Genomic DNA, 18,549 nt, shown 5'->3' on the forward strand with positions numbered 1-18,549 from the left:
CCGACCCGCCGGGAGCTGCCGAGAAGGGAGAGATGGCTCCCGGGACACGTGTGAGGTGGGTTCGTGCGGCTCCTCCTCACCCCCAGACCTGGGCAGCTCCCACTCCCATTCATCCTCAGCCCGGCCTCTCTACCTTCCCCGCCCCCAGCCTCACCCTCTCTTTGCTCCAAACTCCTCATCTCCAGCCCTCCGTCCTATTACCTCTCAACCCTGGGGCACTGGCCTTCCTTCCTAGACCCTGCTTCCCCTTGAGACCCCCACCCCACCCCTGCCTGCAGTCGCCGCCCTCCAGGCCCCTCCCTTGGAGCGTTGGAGGGCCCCTTACCCCCATGGATGGGTCTGGAAGTCTCTGGAAAGGGGGAACTAGGGTAAGACTCTGACTGGGAAGAGACCCTTCAGGTCTCCTGAGTCCATATGGGATCTTGGAGGATCTGGTTTCCATGGGAAGGGGAGCCCAAGGGATTCTAGACAATTAGGGATGGAAAGCAGCCTGGGAAGCTGGGGGGATCTGAGTCTGAGCCCATCCTGAGTTTTGTGGAGATGTCAGGCTGGATTCTAGAATCCCAGGGAATCTGGGAGATTGCCCAGGTTGACCTGAGCGATCCAAGAGGAGGATGTCTTAGAGCCGAGGGAGCTCTGTGGGGAACAGAAGACTTGAGGTATTGGGCTTAAGAAGAGTCCCTGGGGGTGTCAGAGGCCTGGGAAGTTAGGGGGCAGCGGGGGCCATTAGGGATTGGGGGCAAAGATCCCATCGGATCTGGTGAGGATATCTGGGTTTATTTATATAGCAGGATATCTGAGGATATATTGGGGGAAAGAGAGACTGGATAGCTGTTGCGTATGAAAGAGAGAGGGAAAAAGAAAAGTCTGGAGCTTCCACCGAGGCATCTGTGGGTGTCTTAGAGGTAAATCTGAGGAGTTTTAGGTTGGAAGAGCCTGCGGTATTCGACATTTGGATAGCAGGGGAAGAGTTGGAAGGCCACAGGCAAGGAGTGCCAGGCCTTGCCAAGGAGCCTGGGTGTGGGGATGTCAGAGGAGAGGGCCCAGTGTCCCTTCTTCCTCCATGGGCTATGGCAGGGACACTGAGAAAGTGTTAGAGGAGGAGAGAGGCGGTCAGGAAGCCAGTTCTTGTGGCTCCTCTTGAGCTGCTGCAGGGACAGAGAGGCCTTGAGTAGAGGGAGTGGCCCCCCCAGACACACAAGAGGGGGTGACCTTCTTGTCCCCCAGGGAAGAGGGCAAGCTCTGACTGCCTAGGGGTGGGGGGCTGCCAGGAGGCTCCCAGGCCGGGGCCCCAGTGGGCCCATCTGACCCTACCTCCATCTACCCACAGCCCTCGGCGTTGCTGACGCCCCCAATGTCGTCGAGCAGCCGGGGGCCGGGGGCCGGAGCGCGCCGACGCCGAACCCGCTGCCGCCGCTGCCGGGCCTGTGTGCGAACTGAGTGCGGGGACTGCCACTTCTGCCGAGACATGAAGAAGTTCGGGGGGCCCGGGCGCATGAAGCAGTCGTGCCTGCTCCGGCAGTGCACTGCCGTGAGTTCTGCCCCCACTAAGTTAGGCCCCTCTGGAGCTCTGCGCATCCTTCCCCAGCTGGCCCAATACCTTTCTGGGATGACGGCTGCCTCCCAGGGTGTGCTGTAGAGCTGCTGTTTGTTCAGTCATTCATTTCCTTTCTTCATTCCCCGGTTTGTCCTCAGCTCTAAGTGGGGGGCAATGCCCGAGTGCACAGAAGAATCTGAGCCAGTCCCCACCTTCACCTTTCTCCCAGCTCTCAGAGGCACAAACCCATAGGATTCCCAGCCCCTGCTATGCCAACCCCCAGAGGTATCTGTGCACCCCGGGGGGGCCCAGCCCCGGAACTGGGCCCCTTTGAACAGGTCTTGCCCTTCTCTGGCCTCTTCCTCACCCAGGGTAGTCTTGGATTGGAGGCCAGTCTCATCCTTTTGTGACCTTGAGCAAATTACTTTGAACCTCAGGTACCTTCTCTGTAAAATGTTTCCTTTGCTGAATTGTAAAAATTAAACAGTAGCATGGACACAAATGTGCCCACCACAAGGCCCAGCACACAGTAGGTATCAGGGAAACATGGGTTTCCGCCCTATGTTCCTCATCCTTCGAGCCTTCGGGCTCCAGAGAGCAGCCCTTCCCCAGCAGCCACAAGGAGCCAGGTGCATCCTGCATCCCCTTCCCCACACCATCACCTCCCTCTCTTCCTTCTGCACTCTTTCCTGGTTGGCCTCCACCCTCAACCCCTCTCTTCTCTTCCTTTGTCCCCCAACCTCTTGTCTCACTTTCCTTTTCTTTCTTCTCCTACCTGCATCTTCCCTAGTCTTTAGCATCCCTGATCTGACTCAGTGTCACCATTATCCTCCCCAAAGTCACACTGTCTGGAGGCTCTTCCTGTTTTCCCCAGGACTAGCCAGCTGCCTTTAGTGTTCTCGGGGGTCTTGCCAAAACCTGGTTCATTGTGGGATTCAGAGCAACTCTTGGGCTGTCCATTGAGCAACCTTGAAATCACCCTAAGCTGCTACAGTGTCTTCTCCAACCCTCTCTGAGTCTTATTGTCATATTTGCCTGTGGCCTCTCCCTCCCCAAAGCCAGCTACAATTTCAGGGTCACTCTGGCCCTGGATCCAACGGAAACAATCACAACAGTAGTAACAACTATGTATCAAATGCCCCTCATGCATTATCTCATTCTTGCAAGTGTCCTGCAAGGGAAAGATTATTAGCCCCATTTTACAGATGCAGAAACAGAGACTTCAGGAGGTTAAATCAGTTGCTCAAGATAATACTGCCAGAAAGGAGCAAATTCAGAATTTGACCCAGCTTGGCCCTTGGGTTCTGAACTTCATCCAGCAGCTGGCCCAGGTCCCTAGAAAGAAGGGTCTTCCCCCTGTTGCTTGCTTTCGGGGTCCCTGATGCCCCCTCTCCCCCAACAGCCCGTGCTCCCACACACAGCTGTGTGCCTCTTGTGTGGGGAGGCTGGGAAGGAGGACACAGTGGAGGGAGAGGAAGAGAAATTTGGTTTGAGCCTCATGGAGTGTACAATCTGCAACGAGATCGTCCACCCTGGCTGCCTGAAGGTGATAGCCCCGGGGACCCTGGAGTCTGGGGTGGGGCAGACTGTCAGGAGCAAGGAGGTGGGGCACACAGCACTGGGTTTACTGGCACCCAACATCCGCTCCTGCCCTCTTGCCTACAGATGGGGAAGGCTGAGGGTGTCATCAATGCAGAGATCCCCAACTGCTGGGAGTGCCCTCGCTGCACCCAGGAAGGCCGCACCAGCAAGGTAGGGGCAGGAGCCGGGCTCGGTGCTGGGCTCTGGGTAGGCGGTGGGTTGGGGAGCTATGCAGGACCTCACCCTCAGCTTTCATCTATCCAGGATTCAGGTGAGGGGCCAGGACGCCGCAGGGCCGACAATGGCGAGGAGGGCGCGAGCCTGGGGAGTGGATGGAAGCTGACGGAGGAGCCGCCGCTTCCACCGCCCCCGCCCAGGCGTAAGGGCCCCCTACCTGCTGGCCCCCCCCCAGAGGACGTGCCTGGGCCCCCCAAACGAAAGGAGAGGGAGGCAGGGAATGAGCCCCCCACCCCAAGGAAAAAGGTGAGCCATGGGGCATGCTCACTAGGTCCAGCCCAAGGGATTCTGGGAGCTGTAGTCCTGGCCATTTTTTGTGGGGGTGGGGGTGGGCCTAGCAGGCTCCGCTCCGTGGGTTTCCTTGGGGATTGTTGGGAGATGTAGTTCAGGAGTTGTTGGGTGGGGGGAGGATGGAGCATGCTCAGTGTGGAGGAGGGCACAGGTAAGGGGAACAGGCACTGCTGGAAACCTTTGGGAGCTCTGGGTGGGTTAGGGAGGAAGGAGAGAGCATGCTCACATTAACTGCTACGGAGGAGGAGGGAGGGGCTGGCAAGGGCCTGAGGGGGGAAGAAAGAGGAGATGAGAGCATGCTCAGTGAGCCAAGACACTGGTTGCAAGGTGAGCATGCTCAGAGTTCTCCCTGGAATGGGGGCTTCTGGGATTTGTAGTCAAGAGGAGGGCATCGCCCTTAGTTTTGCGGGCACCGAGAGCCTAATGGGGTCTCTCCCTTCCCCCATATCTCCCTCTTGCCCTGGTAGGTGAAAGGAGGCCGAGAGAGGCACCTGAAGAAGGTGGGTGGAGACGCCTGCCTCCTCCGAGGATCGGACCCAGGCGGCCCAGGCCTTCTGCCCCCCAGGGTTCTGAATCCGAGCCAGGCTTTCTCGTCCTGCCACCCTGGGCTCCCTCCCGAGAACTGGGAGGTGTGCCGGGGACCTCCTCCCTCCCCCTCCCACCTTTCCTTGCCCCACCCTCCACCCTGGAGACAGAGAGCTGCCCCTTCCTGTTCACCTCGTCCTGTCCTGGCTCTGCTTGGCCACAGTGGGCCTCTGGACAGTTGGGAAGAGTTGGGTCCAAGCCACTGGAGCCTCTGACTTCCTAAGAACCCTTAGGGTATCATCTGACTCATTTGCCTCATCTTTCCAAGCCTTAAAGGAGAAAGGACTGAGTTCAGATTTCTGTACAATCGCTGACTCTTTGTATGGTCTTGACACCTTGTCAGCTACTCTGAGCCTCAGTTTCCTCATCCGTAAAATGGAGGCGATACTACCTACCTTACCCATCTTATACAGTTCCATAGAACTGTATCAATCTAATGAAGTAACGAAAGTAAATAAGCTTTGTAAGCTATAAAATTTATATAGAGTCAGGCCAGACGCAGGGGCTCAAACCCATAATCCCAGCACTTTGGGAGGCTGAGGTGAGAGGATTGCCTGAGCCCATGGGTTTGAGGCCAGCCTGGGCAACTTGGTGAGACCTCATTTCTACAATAAATCAAAAAATTAGCCCGGTGTGATGGTGCATGCCTGTAGTTCCAGCTATTTGGAAGGCTGAGGTGGAAGGATCACCTGAGCCCAGCAGGTGAGGCTGCAGTGGCCGTGAGTGTGCCACTGCACTCCAGCCTGGGCGACAGAGTGAGACTCTGACTCAAAAAAAAATTTTTTTTTACATAGTGTCAAGGGAAATAAGGCCCAGAGAGGTTTAAAGACTTGCCCAAGGTCACACAGCAAATCCAGAACTCAGATATTATTTCACACTGGCACACTATAAGAGTCTGCCTGATTGTGTTCAATTCCTGCCTTGCCACTTTTCAATTTGTGATCAATTAGTGGTAAACACCACTGCACTGGGGCCAGCCCGCTTGTCAACTTGTAACCTCAGGCGAGTCAGTTTCCTTGAGCCTCAGTTTCCTCATGTCCAAAAAGACTGGCCCAAGTTGCCACTATGCTAGAGTACTGAGAGGACAGAATGAGTCAGCGAGTACGGAGTGCTCATGTGGGGCAGATGATCACTGTTACTCTTACTTTGTTGCAGAGAGACTCGGAATTGTCTGGTCCAGCTGTTCCATGTCATAGATGATAAAGCATCCCAAAGTCATACAGAGAGTTGACAGGCAAACCAGTACTCACAATAAGTTAGGTCTCTAACTGTTCTCCATACCTTATTCCTTTGGAACTTCATAAACCATTAAAACCATACGGGGCTGGGTGCTGTGGCTCACACCTGTAATCCCAGCACTTTGGGAGGCCAAGGTGGGGGGATTGCTTGAGCCCAGGAGTTTGAGACCAGCCTAGGCAACACAGCGAGACCCCATCTCTACAAAAAAATTAAAAAGAGCTGAGTGTGGTGGCATGTGCCTGTAGTCCCAGCTCCTCGGAAGGCTGAGGCAGAAGGATTGCCTGAGCCCAGGACGTCGAGGCTGTGGTGAGCCATGTTCATGCCACTGCACTCCAACCTGGGCGAAGACAGAGTGAGGGCCCCAACTCAAAGAGAAGAAAAAAACCCATAAGGCTTTAAACTCTTTGAATTAGCACCTTTATGTTACAGATAAGGAAACTGAAGTCCAGAGATGGCAAGGACTTGCCCAAATTCTCACACTTAAGGAGCAGAACCAGGGCTGGAACTCAGGACTGTCCCTTGGGCTGTTCTTCCCCTGGTGACTCCTCAGGGGAAGGGGGCTGGGAGAGTGTGCCCCAGGCCCTAGAACAGCCTCACTCTGTCTCCCTGCAGAAACCAAAGCCGCCTTTGGCCTCTGCTGAGGGCCCGGCGGTGCCATCCCCGTCACCACAGAGGGAGAAGCTGGAGCGTTTCAAGCGGATGTGCCAGCTGCTGGAGCGGGTGCCTGACACCTCCTCCTCCTCCTCGGACTCGGACTCTGACTCCGACTCATCAGGCACATCGCTGAGTGAGGACGAGGCTCCCGGCGAGGCTCGGAATGGGCGACGGCCAGCCCGGGGCAGCTCTGGCGAGAAGGAGAACCGCGGGGGGCGGCGGGCCGTGCGCCCAGGCAGTGGGGGGCCTCTGCTCAGCTGGCCCCTGGGCCCCGCCCCACCACCCCGGCCTCCACAGCTGGAGCGGCACGTGGTGCGGCCCCCACCTCGAAGCCCTGAGCCCGACACGCTGCCTTTGGCTGCTGGATCCGACCACCCCCTGCCCCGGGCCGCCTGGCTTCGCGTCTTCCAGCACCTCGGGCCCCGAGAGCTGTGCATCTGTATGCGCGTCTGCCGGACTTGGAGCCGCTGGTGAGTGGCCCGGCATGCCTGAGCTCCGCTGCCAACGGGAACGTGTTTCTCGCTTGCTGTGTGACCTGCGGTAGGCCTCTGGTCCTCCTGGGGCCTTGTTTTCTTGTTGATGATTCTTCCTTTACCATGCACAGGCAGTTTCCCATTCATCAGCTCATGGTAGAACCTTTGCGAGGTAGATGCTGTTTTCCTCTTTTGCAAGTGAAGCTGAGGCCTAAGGTCATGCGGAGGAGAGGAAGTGTTAGCACCAGGAGTTTGAGCCCAGACCCGTGGCCCCAGAGTCTTCCTCTTAATACCAGCTCGTGTTGATGAGGGCTTGGTGTGTGTCAGCCAGTGCTGGGTGCTGCGACGTGTCAGCTCACTTTCCTACTGCCACTTTGATGGCAGCCTAAGTGTGGGTCTTGTTTACGTAGAAGAGAGCTGCTTGCTGGGTAAGCCCCTGCTCTCTCGAAAGCAGCTGTGCTTGGGCCCCCTTACTGGGCTTGTAGCTTCCTCCTTCTCTGGAGCCACAACTAACACCCGCTGCCCGTCCTCCTGCCCACCCTGCACCTTGTTCTGAAATATTGATCACCCTACCAAGCCTCTTGTCTTCCTCTCTGATCCCATCCCCCAACATATTCTTCCTCCTCTCATCAAGCTCCCCAGCACTTTGTTTCCCTAATAGAGCAACTTCTGTGGACTAATGAGCCTTCGTTCATTCACTAATTTTTATGTTCCCATTGGTTGCTGGGGTGAGGCAGGTACTTTGTTTTATCATCATGTCCCGAGCACGGGACAAGGACAGGGTAGGTGCTCAGGAAATGTTTTGGTAAATGAATCAACTCAGGCTCATTCTCAGGTGCTTGCTGTGGCTTGGACCAGATGCCCAGTTGAGCACTTCACAACTGTTAGGTGGTTTGTTCCAGAATAGCAGCCCTGTGAGGGAAGGGGGACACCTGACATCAGAGTGCAAGGTAGTGGCTGAACTCAAACCCCAGTCCTCTTCCTCCGGGTGAGGTCTGAGGTGTTAGTGCCTGGCTTGTGGTCTCTGGAGAATGTGGGGCCATGAGCACCGCAGTGCAGGCTCTCGAGGTTTTGCCTGTGATGAATCTTGTTCTTCCTCCGTATGCCAGTTGCTTAACTTCCCTGTGCCTCAGTTTCTTCATCTGAGAAACCAGGGTTATTAAAGCTCTTATTTCATAGTGTTTCGTGGACTGACACACATAAAGAACTGAGCACAGCATCTGGGAAATAGGAGTCACTCAATGCCTTAACAGTAATCATTATTATTTACTCAGTTACAAATATTTACTAAAAGCATAGACTGCCAGCCCTTAGAACATAGATCTGTGCCCTTGAAGAGCTCCTAGTCAACTTGCAACATAGAAGCAGATAGTGACAGAAGTTGCTGTCTTGTGTATTAATTGAGGGCATGTTTGCTGAGGCCCTTCAGGGCCAGCTTTATGCTTGGTGTGTGGGACCCAGAATGGAAAAGGACCTGATTTTTACCTCAAGGAGAGACTTGTGACTGGAAGTGGACAAAGAAAAGAGACTGGACTGCATAGTCGTTTCCAGCTTGGATCCTGGAGTCTGGCATTAATGGGTTTCATCAACTGTGACTCCAGCTCTTCCTGGCTGTGCGGCCATGGGTGGATAGCCATACTGCTCAAGGCCTTAGTTTTCTCATCTGTAGTCTGGTGTTTGTATTAATGCTCACCTTATGAGGAGTAAATGAAGTGGTTTCTGCAAAGCACTTAGTACAGTGCCTTAAGGATACTTAACACTCAATAAAATGGTGCCTTTCAGTAAAAAGCACCAGGGTAGGGCATAGCAAGGGCCTGTGGGCACAGCAGGACCACTCAGGAGGTTCTGCCAGGTCTGAGCACAAAAGCAGAGGAGGTGAGGAAGGGATTCAGGTTGAGAACTTTGTGTGGTGTGTGTGTGTCAGAGTCTCACTCTGTCGCCCAGGCTGGAGTGCAGTGGCACAGTCACAGCTCACTGCAACCTCAACCTCCTGGGCTCAAGGGATCTTCCCACGTCAGCTTCCCTAGTAAGTGGGACTACAGGCGTGTGCCACCATGCCCAGCTAAATTTTTTACTTTTGGTAGAGATGAGATCTTGCTATGTTGCCCAGCTCAAACTCCTGGGCTCAAGTGATTCTCCCACCTTGAACTCCCAAAGTGTTGGGAAAACAGGTGTGAGCCCCTGCACCAAGCCTGGGTTGAGAACTTTTTTTTTTTTCTTTTTTTTTTTTTTTTTAGTTGGGGTCTCACTCTGTTGCCCAGGCTGGAGTGCAGTGGCATGCTCCCAGCCACTGCACCCTAGACCTGCTGGGCTCAGGTGATCCTTCTGCCTCAGCCTTCCAAGTAGCTGGAACTACAGGCCTGCACCACCATGCCTGGCTAATTTTTTTTTTTTTTAATGTATTGTAGAGATGCGGTCTCGCCAAGTTGCCCAGACTGGTCTCGAGCCCGTGGGCTCAGGCAATCCTCTCACCTTGGCCTCCCAAAATGCTGGGATTATAGATGTGAGCAACCGCACCTGCCCTGAGAACTTTTTAAAGAAGTAGAATGGCTTGGATTTGGTGACTAACTGGCTTTGGGGGCAGCTGGGTGACTCAACTGAGTTTCTGGCCCAGGAGCCTGGATGGGCAATAGCCCCATTCCCCAAGCTCAGGAATATGGAGGAACAGGTTCCAGAGGAAAGTAAGGAGGTCAGGTTTGACATGGGTGGTCTGAAAAACCTGTGGCTAGACCTGTGGCTAGTGACACGATGCTGGCAGGATAGCAGCTGGATCTGCCATCTGATGCTCAAGAAAAAGATACAGCTCGGGTCTTTTCATCCCGTAGGGTAGCAGCTGTGATGATGAGTGCGGAGAACAGAATGTTAGTATTTGTGAATCTGAGAAAGAGCAGGTCAGAGAATCGGAGAGGGTCAAGGATGAGCTGGGACCTGGAGGAGAGATACTGAGGGAGGGAGGAATGATGAGCAGAAGTGGATGATGGTGAGAGGCCATAGGCCAAGAAGGGCCAAGAAGTGGCGGCTGGATTTTGCTGCAAGGCAGCCTTGGTATCCCTAGCTGTGCCATGAGGGGGGTGGGAGCACCAAAGCCAGCCTGCATGGAGTCAAGGAAGTCAACTCCAAGGCTAGGACTCCACCCGTGTCTTCTAGTTGTGTCCCTAGTTCTAGGTATCCAGTAGGTACTGAAAAAATACTTGTTGAATGAATGAAATGAGGAAACCAGGATGCAGTGTGGAAGGAGGTAGGAGAGGGTGGAGCTGGAGAGACGTCTGTAGGTGGGAGGACAGGAAGCTGAAGACTTTACTGTTTGGTGAACTCCATCTTTTCTTTGAACTGGGAAGCAAAGTGACCCCTTGAGAGCGAGAGGAGGGAGGATGGCGGGAAGGCATGGAGGAGTTGCTGAGTTGCAGGAAGGAGGCTTTCAAGGACATGGGCAGAGGGCGGCAAGGAAGGGACCAGAACACAGGGTCAAGGCCATTTGGGGCTGGGAGTAGAGGCCTAGAAATAGACGGATTGGAAGACAGAGTGGCATCGGGAGCCCAGAGAGCTCAGGGAGTGAGAACTGGCTGTGCTTGGCACCCACAAGGCTGTGAGCTCACAGGGAGCAGCCGGGGCTGGTCCAGCTCCATGTTGCTGGGGGGATTCTGCAAGAGGAAGGTTTAGGATTTGAATTAAGGGTTTATCAGGTGGGCTTAACCGAGTACCGACTCAGTTAGTCGGTGACTGTAGTCCAGGAGAAAATGAATAGGCTGGGGAACTTAGACCTTCATCTCCAGGATGATGGCATGCCTTGGCTTTTCCTGCTTCTTGCCTCAGTGGCAGCTTAAGAACCTGTCCATGCTCTCTGTCACCCTCACGAGGAACTCCCACAGTCCTACTGGACATATGGACGTGAGCCGGGGCCCAGTGAGTGCTCTAAGCATTTTCCCTGTACTGTCTTCCTCCATGGTCACAGCAACCTTTGAAGGAAGTGCTGTCCTTCACCCCACTTAATGGTTTGGGAAACGCAGGCCCCACTGCTCACACTCCTTACCTCGGGGCTCTGTGACCACAACGGTTCCTGGCCTGGTATTTCAGCCTTCCTTGACATGACACCCCTACTCTGAACCTTCCTTGCAGCCTCACCCCTCCTCTTCTCTTCTCAAGAGTTCAGCTCTCCACCCAGACAGGCTTGGCTCTGCTATCACTTAGGAGTCGCGGGACCCTGAACAAGTTTCTTAACCTCTCTGGGCCTCATGCTCCTTAGCTGTAAAAAGGAGATGATGACAATAATATTCATCTCCTAGGGCTGTTGTGAGGTTAAATGCTTAATGCAGAAAACAGTCCTGGCACAAAGTGAGCCCTGGATAGGCGCTAGTTATTAGTGCTGCGGTCATCATCATTGTCGCATTCTCATGACTATGATGAGATTTTGTTCCCGAGGTTCCCAGAGCTCTCCGTTTTTGTTTTTCTCTTGGGGCCTAGACACAGGTTCTTCCTGACTGGGAGATCTTCCCCTCCCCTTGCTGGCTTCACTCCTGCTATCCTTGGTGCAGGTACCATCACCCCGGAGCCTCCCCGTCACAGTGCTCGAGTTGCCTCTTAATGTAGCCCCCGTCACTTCAGTTAAACTGCAGACTGTCTGTGTCTCCTCATTGTGTAGCTGGAACTTGGGCTCAGTGCGCCCCTCAGTGCCTATTGGCCGCCCCTCTGAGGTTTAATCCCAGTGTCCTAGTCACACAAGGACCACAGGACTGAGATCTCTAGCCAAGAAAGGGTCAGGGGAGAAGACTTCCTGGAAGAGGAGACACTGGAGCTGAGCCTGGAAGGGTCTGGGTTGGTTGGCAGAGGTACGGCGTGTGCCAAAACATGTTGGCAGCAGACAACGCTGTGTGTCCGTAGGCAGGCAGTTGATTTGGCCTGACTCTTGTAGTGTATGATACAGAAACTCAGTTGAGAGCCTGTGGGTGCCCCGAGGAAAAGGGCTTCCTCCCAGCCGTTGAACGTGGAAGGAAAGTGGCTTCAAGGAAGTGGTGGCAGTTGAACCAGGACTCAGGGCTGGATCAGAGTGGGCAGAGAGGGGTGTTGGGTGGAGCAAGCATTCACTGATTGGAAAGAGAGAAAAAGGATGGGAGCAAGGGGCCAAAGCTGGGTTGAAGGTGAGTTGAGTTTTTCATTTTTCAGATCGGAGAGATTGGCAGATGTTTATTGGCTGAGTGGAAGGAATCAGGAGGGGGAGAGGCTGGAATGCCCGGAAGGGGAGGGTGGGTAATAGGAAGGGACAAGAGGTGGGTAGCCGAGGGGTGGGGGTATCCAGATTGAAGCCTTAGTGTCTGTGCCCCAGGATTCCCTCAAAGTCACAGTGGAGCTCTGGAGTAGACCAGGCAATGACACAAAACATGGTTTGATCCTTCTGAGAGTTTTGAAAAGGATCTCTATCTGTCTCCATTGGGTGCTTTTATCTTTACCACTCCTCTGTTACCTGCTTATCTCCCTGATTAAGAAAATAGGTGGTGGCCTGAGTCACAGCAACCTGGCTAGAATGTCATAACCCTGGCCTGTTCTTGTGTTTAAGGTTCCCGTATTTATGTGAAACAACAGTGGTTTTAAGTGCAAAGAGCGGGGGATGATTCAAAGAGAAATTCAGATTCTGCAGATAAGTGGATGGCAGTCGGAACTTAGGAGTCACTGCTCCAGCCGAGGCTTCCCGAAGGGAAAGTCCTTCAGAGTCATGTGGGGTGGGAGGGAGGTAAGAAACAGCTTCCCGGGGCCCACCCACCCCTGTTGCTTCTGCCTACATGTTGTGTCAAAGGCATTTCCTGACATGAATTACTGAACTGGAAGAGTTCTCAGAGTCCACAGGGACTTTAGCATACCACAAAGTGTTAATAGACTACCTTGGGAGAGGTGGGGAAGGGTTCCCTGGCAAAATAAGTTTGGGAAGCCCTTCTCCAGTGTACTGCATGTTAAGCTAGTCAGGGTTCTTGGAGTGTTGGGATCAGGAAACCTGTGTGAGTTTATTCAGGCCTCATTCATCTTCGTAGCTTTAATTCCTGGGCCCTACCAGGCCTTCTATAAACACTGAACAAATGAATAGCTATCAGTGAGGTGGAAGTGGGGAGTGCTCAGTGGAAGCTCTAAGTAGTTACTGGCTTAATTCATTCATTCAATAAATGTGCACAGGCCAGGTGCAGTGGCTCGTACCGGTAATCCTAGCACTTTGGGAGGCTGAGGCAGGAGGATTGCTTGAGCCCAGGAGTTCGAGACCAGTATGGGCTACATAGGGAGACCTCATCTCTACAATAAATCAAACAATTAACTGGGCATGGTGGCGTATGCCTGTGGTTCCAGCTACTTGGAAGGCTGAGGCAGAAGGATCACTGGAGCCCAGCTGGTCAAGGCTGCGGTGGCCGTGATTGTGCCACTACAACTCCTGCCTGGGCAACAGAGTGAGACTCTGACTCACAAAAAAACCAATACAATTAGCCTGGCGTGGTGGTGCACTTGTAGTCCCAACTACTCAGGAGGCTGAGGTGGAAGGACAATTTTTTTTTTGAGTCGGAGTCTCACTGTGTTGCCCAGGCTGGACTGCAGTGGCATGCTCACAGCCACCCCAGCATCAACCCGCTGGGCTCAGGCGATCCTTCTGCCTCAGGCTTCCAAGTAGCTGGAGCTACAGGTGCGTGCTACCACACCCGGCTAATTTTTAAAAAAATGTATTATAGAGACGAGGTCTTGCCAAGTTGCCCAGGCTTGTCTCAAACCCGTGGGCTCAGACAATCCACTCGCCTCTGCCTCCCAAAGTGCTAAAGTTACAGGCTGAGCCACCGAGCCCCGCCGGAAGGATAATTTGTGGTGAGCAGTGATCATGCCACTGCATTCCAGCCTGACTTGAGACCCCAACTCAAAAAAACAAACAAAGAAAAGAAACAAAAACAAATGTGCAGCAAATAACCTACTTTGCCCCTGGCAGCATGTTAGATACTTGGGATACCAAAGTGAAAAAGCCAAATCTGCCCTTGTGGAACTTAACACTTGTTAGAGGAAGACAGTAATCAAATAAGGAGAAAATATGAGGGCTGTAAGTCCAACTTGGGGCAGATGTGGATCGAGGGCAGAGATTAGGAGAGAAGTGCCTATGAGACCCATAGTTTAGCGAGGAATTGAGCGGCCCAAAGGTGGCTGAGGGGCTGCCCATAGCGCCGGGCCCTTTGGCGTTGCATCCAAGAGCGTGTGTTGTTGGTGTGTGTATTTGGCAGCATGCTCTGTAAGCTGTAAGGCCTACACACTGCAATTACCTCATTTGATCTTACAGCTGCCCTGTGGGGCAGGCAGAGTCTGGGTCATTATCCTCATTTTATAAACGAGGCTTCTGAGGCTGTGGGAGAGGATCGGACTTGCCCAGGGTCTCGCAGCCACTTAGTGATGGAGTCGGGTCCCAGACCCAGCGCTCTGGGCGGCGCCAGGAGCCTCTTACCTCTCCGTTGTTTGTGTGGGCCAGGAGGAAGCTGGGGTGAACCTCTGGAGTGTGGGCCTTGTGAGCGCCCCGGGAGCCGAGGACTGAGGTCTCTGTCTCCCCCTTGTGGCTGGCAGGTGCTATGACAAGCGCCTGTGGCCTCGAATGGACCTGAGCCGGCGGAAGTCACTGACCCCGCCCATGCTCAGCGGTGTGGTTCGACGCCAGCCCCGAGCCCTGGACCTCAGCTGGACAGGTGTCTCCAAGAAGCAGCTCATGTGGCTTCTGAACCGACTACAAGGTAGGGCGAGGTGGTGATGCCGGATGGAGGCGGGAGAGAGGAACAGGCCTGGGTTGGAGGCCTCCCAGCACCTGCTTCCTGACCCGCCCCCGCCCCCGCCCCCAGGCCTGCAGGAACTGGTGCTCTCCGGCTGCTCCTGGCTCTCCGTTTCTGCCCTGGGCTCAGCCCCACTGCCAGCCCTGCGGCTCCTGGACCTCCGCTGGATCGAGGATGTTAAAGACTCCCAGCTCCGGGAGCTGCTGCTGCCTCCACCAGACACCAAACCAGGTGCAGCCTGTCTGCTCATCTGTAGAATGGATTGGGCAAGGCGGGGTATGAAGCTTCTGAGGGCTCTTCTGACTCACGCTGGGTGTTAAAGTATTTGAAGAACAGGAAGGCCCCGGTTGGCCATTGTTCATTCATTCACCCAGTGCTGTGTGCTTTGAACTGAGGGTCAGGGCTTTCCCAGGAAGCGTGAGACACAGCAAACTGGTGGTGCAGGAGGCCCATGTTATCAAAGGAGGCTGCTGGGAGCAGAGGCCTAGACACCCTGATGTTATATTGAGGTGGGGTTGGGGGCACCCCTGTGCTCCAAACTGTTATTGCTCCCCTCGTGGTCTTTGGATAAAGACCGATATTTCCCACAGTTGTTGAGACCCAGCATGGGTCCGCTCCCGGGCTCCCACTGACCTGTATGTCCCTGCATTTCAGCCACCTCAGACTCGTTGCCAAGAACCCACCCTCCAGCCCCAGGGCCTGCACCCACTCCTCTTGACACTTATACCCTGTCTTTCTTCATCTCATTAACACCGTGTCATCCTTCAGGCCTTGCAAGTGCCACTTCCTAGAAGCACCTCTCCATCCCACCCCCTCCCCCACTGAACTCAGAGTCCCTGTCACCTCTGAGAGCAGCATCATACTGTGATTTGCCTGAGCTCTGTTCCCTCCCACTAGGAGAACCGTTAGCTCCAGGAGGGCAAATGCTGTCTGCTCGCCTCAGTACCTGGCTAAGTGGTGTGGCCAGTAAATATCTGTTGAATGAATGAATGAGCAAAAAACTAGAATGGGAGGGAGAAATCTAGTTTGAGGAAATATTTCCGAAAGGAGATTTGCTGGGCCCTGAAATGGAGGATCTTCCTGTTCAGAGATCTCTTGAAGCTCTCTTTTTTGGCTCCCGTCTTCCCACCCCACCCCTTCTCAGCTGCCCTGAGAGGGAGAACTGAAGGAACTAAGATTTTCCGCATTTTCTGGACAGGGCACTAGGGCTCAGGGGTTGAGTGACTGATACAGGTCACACAGACAGAGCCAGGCCAGAGCACTCGCCTGCTGTCCACTCTTACTGGACTTGGACTGAGCCAGAAAGATTTGGGCAGGGGGAGGTGAAGCAGGCACTGAGAGGGGTACATTCCATGAAGTGAGAAAGTGCTGACCGGCTGGCAGCTGACCCCTTCTCTGCCTTAATTCCTTGCAGTTCAAGCCCTTTAGCAGGAGCTTGCAAAAGTGAGCCTTCCTGGTCCTCAACACCTTACACCTGCTCTTTCTGTCTTGGCCCCTGGCTTCATGAAGTGTTCCTAGGGCAAAATGGAAGTTCTGTTTCCTTGCTTTTGTTCTCTGCCTGGTGTATTCTTCTCCCACCTCGCTTCCTGTTCAAACCCTTGAAGGCCCAACTTAAATGCCACCACTTCAGTGAAATCCTCTTTGATGCCCACTTTGCCACCCATGCCAGAAGTGACCTCTTTCCTCTCTAATAGACTTTAGCAGTGGCCCAAAGTCAAGGGCATTTGGAAGTATATTCCCTCTCCAGGCAGTCAGCTCCTCAGAGACAGGAGGACAGGCTAAAATGTAGGGTTTACAAAGTCACGCGGCCACAGAGGTGGCTGGCAGGTGATGGGATGTCTTGGTGCAGGACTTAGGGGGTGGCACCTCGGAGCCCAGCTCCAGCCCATCATTGTCAGATGGGAAGGGGTGCCCATTGATGCCAGAGCTTATAATTTTTCAAGGGAAAGCTCAGTATCTAAAATTTGTTATAAAAATGTCCTTTTTGTCATTAATTTAAGACAATTTTAGCACTACACAAACTCTGTAACACAATTATGGAGGCTGGCTTCATGGCGTTTGACATCTGATCTAGTCAGGGCTAGGCTAGTGCCTGGGAGTCAGATAGAATTGTGGTAAGCGTTTGAACTCAGAGATATCAAGCCCGAGTTTGCTGGCACTTCATAATCATGTGGTCTTGGACAGATTGCTTTATGATTTGTGCTTCAATTTCCTCATCTATAAATAGGAATGATGATCAGAGAACTTGTCTCCCAAGGCTGTGGTTCTTTCTTTGTTTTGAGTCAGGGTCTCACTTTGTCACCCAGCAGGCTGGAGTGCAGCGGCACAATCAATTACAGCTCAATGCAGCCTCGACCTGCTGGACTCAGGCGATCCTTCCTCCTGAGTAGCTGGGACTGTAGGCATGTGTTACCACACCTAACTGATTTTTTTTTTTTAAGAGATGAGGTCTCGCTATGTTGCCCAGGCTGGTCATGAACTCCTGACCTCAAGCGATCCTCCTTCCTCTGCCTCTGCCTCCCAAAGTGCTAGGATTACAGGTGTGAGCCACTGTATCCAGTCTGGCTGGTTCTTAAAGTGAGGTCTCTGTACCAGCAGCATCCACGTCACTGGAGAACTTGCTAAAAAAGTAAACTCTACAGCTCACTGTGGTCCTACCTAAACTCTGGAGGTGGGGTGGGCAATCTCTGTCAGCCAGCTCTGAAGCTTCTCCAGCTTGACAGACAGTGGCATAAAAGAAAGGCAGACTGTGTGCTTTGGGTGCAAAATGAGGGGTGAGCTCTTCAACCCTGGAAATGGGGGAAGAAGAGGCCTCTGAGTTCATACCTGAAAGGTTGGGACACTGGCCAGGCAGTCTGGCAGGGCCACCGTGGAATTTGGCCCAGGTATTTGGGGGTAAGGGAGAGAAGAAGGAGCCTAGACAGGGATGAGGCCTTTATAGGAACCGGAATGTTCTACCAAGGAGACTGGACTTCTTTGAGGTGTCTTCAGTGAGTTTTTAGCAGAGGAGGGATTTCATCCCATTTGTGTTTAAGAACAGCTCTGTGAATGCCAGGAAGAAGAGGAAAGATCTGAGTGAGTAGGGAGGCTGGGCCAGGAGTTCAGGCAAGAGTGGTTGGTGACCCAGAGTGGAGACCAGGGAGAATGGAGAGGTGGGGTTACTATTCGTGGAGGAGCGGGGAAGTGAGAGCAGTGTGGAATGTAGTCACTTGGGGATGTCATGTGTTGGTGAATGAACATTTATCGAGCACCTCCTGTGTTGGTTGCTGGCGCGAGAGTCATGACCAACACAGGTGAAAATTCCTGCCTTCGTGGAACTGACATTCTTGTGGCAGAAGGGAAAGATTAAACAGAATAAAATGTATATTTCAGTTGGTGAGAAAGGGAAAAGGTGGCTTATGCCTATAATCCCAGCAGTTGGGGAGGCTGAGGCGAGAGAATCATTTGACCCCAGGAGTTCGAGACCAGCTTAGGCACTATAGCAACACCTCCCTCCTCTCTACAGAAAACAAGCCAGGCATGGTTGGCGCACGCCTGTAGTCCCAGCTACTTGGGAGGTTGAAGCGGGAGGATTGCCGGAGCCTAAGAGGTCAAGGCTGCAGTGAGCTGGGGTCTCACCACGAAAAGCAAAGCAAAAGAAAAGGGGGAAAAAAAAACACAATGCAGGGAAGGGGTAGGAGTGTGTGGACCGTTAACAGTCTCAAATAGTTTCAAATCCTGGAAGGCCTCGCTGAGGAAGTGACATGAGCAGTGAACGGATGAGGTCAGGACGTGTGGGTGTTTGGCAGAAGAGCAAGCCACACAGTGGGCAAGTTGAGGCTTCTTCGTGGCGGCAGCGGGTTTGAGGGTACAGTAAGGCGCAGCTGGCCTGGACGCCTGGGTGTGGGGGTAGCGTGGCCAAGAGTACTGACCTCCCCTCTGCCTGCCCAGGGCAAACGGAGAGCCGGGGGCGGCTGCAGGGCGTGGCAGAACTGCGCCTGGCAGGCCTGGAGCTGACGGATGCCTCCCTGCGGCTCCTGCTGCGCCACGCACCCCAGCTGAGCGCCCTGGACCTGAGCCACTGCGCCCACGTCGGGGACCCCAGCGTCCACCTCCTCACTGCCCCCACGTCCCCACTCCGCGAGACCCTGGTGCACCTCAATCTTGCTGGTAAGCCCGGCCCCCGCTCCGTCCTGCTCGCCCG

At 53.9% G+C, this 18,549-nt stretch overlaps 1 protein-coding gene across 2 annotated transcripts in view; it reads left to right on the forward strand.

The window, feature by feature from the left end:
* FBXL19 (F-box and leucine rich repeat protein 19) overlaps window positions 1–18,549 on the forward strand; it is a 20,752-nt gene that overhangs the window by 1,437 nt on the left and 766 nt on the right. Inside the window, exons 1-11 of one of the 2 annotated variants that reach the window (XM_008062038.2) lie at window positions 334–368; window position 677; window positions 1,331–1,531; window positions 2,940–3,083; window positions 3,203–3,289; window positions 3,383–3,601; window positions 4,114–4,275; window positions 6,083–6,594; window positions 14,167–14,330; window positions 14,436–14,597; window positions 18,297–18,516. In XM_008062038.2, the coding sequence (XP_008060229.1) occupies window positions 334–368; window position 677; window positions 1,331–1,531; window positions 2,940–3,083; window positions 3,203–3,289; window positions 3,383–3,601; window positions 4,114–4,275; window positions 6,083–6,594; window positions 14,167–14,330; window positions 14,436–14,597; window positions 18,297–18,516 (1,907 nt within the window). Of the gene's footprint in view, window positions 1–333; window positions 369–676; window positions 678–1,330; window positions 1,532–2,939; window positions 3,084–3,202; window positions 3,290–3,382; window positions 3,602–4,113; window positions 4,276–6,082; window positions 6,595–14,166; window positions 14,331–14,435; window positions 14,598–18,296; window positions 18,517–18,549 lie in introns of those variants that run through there. The other variant, XM_021714447.1, reaches the window with a different exon arrangement.

Source organism: Carlito syrichta, unplaced genomic scaffold (assembly GCF_000164805.1).
Source record: "Carlito syrichta isolate Samal-C Ts95f unplaced genomic scaffold, Tarsius_syrichta-2.0.1 Scaffold305649, whole genome shotgun sequence".
NCBI lineage: Eukaryota > Metazoa > Chordata > Mammalia > Primates > Tarsiidae > Carlito > Carlito syrichta.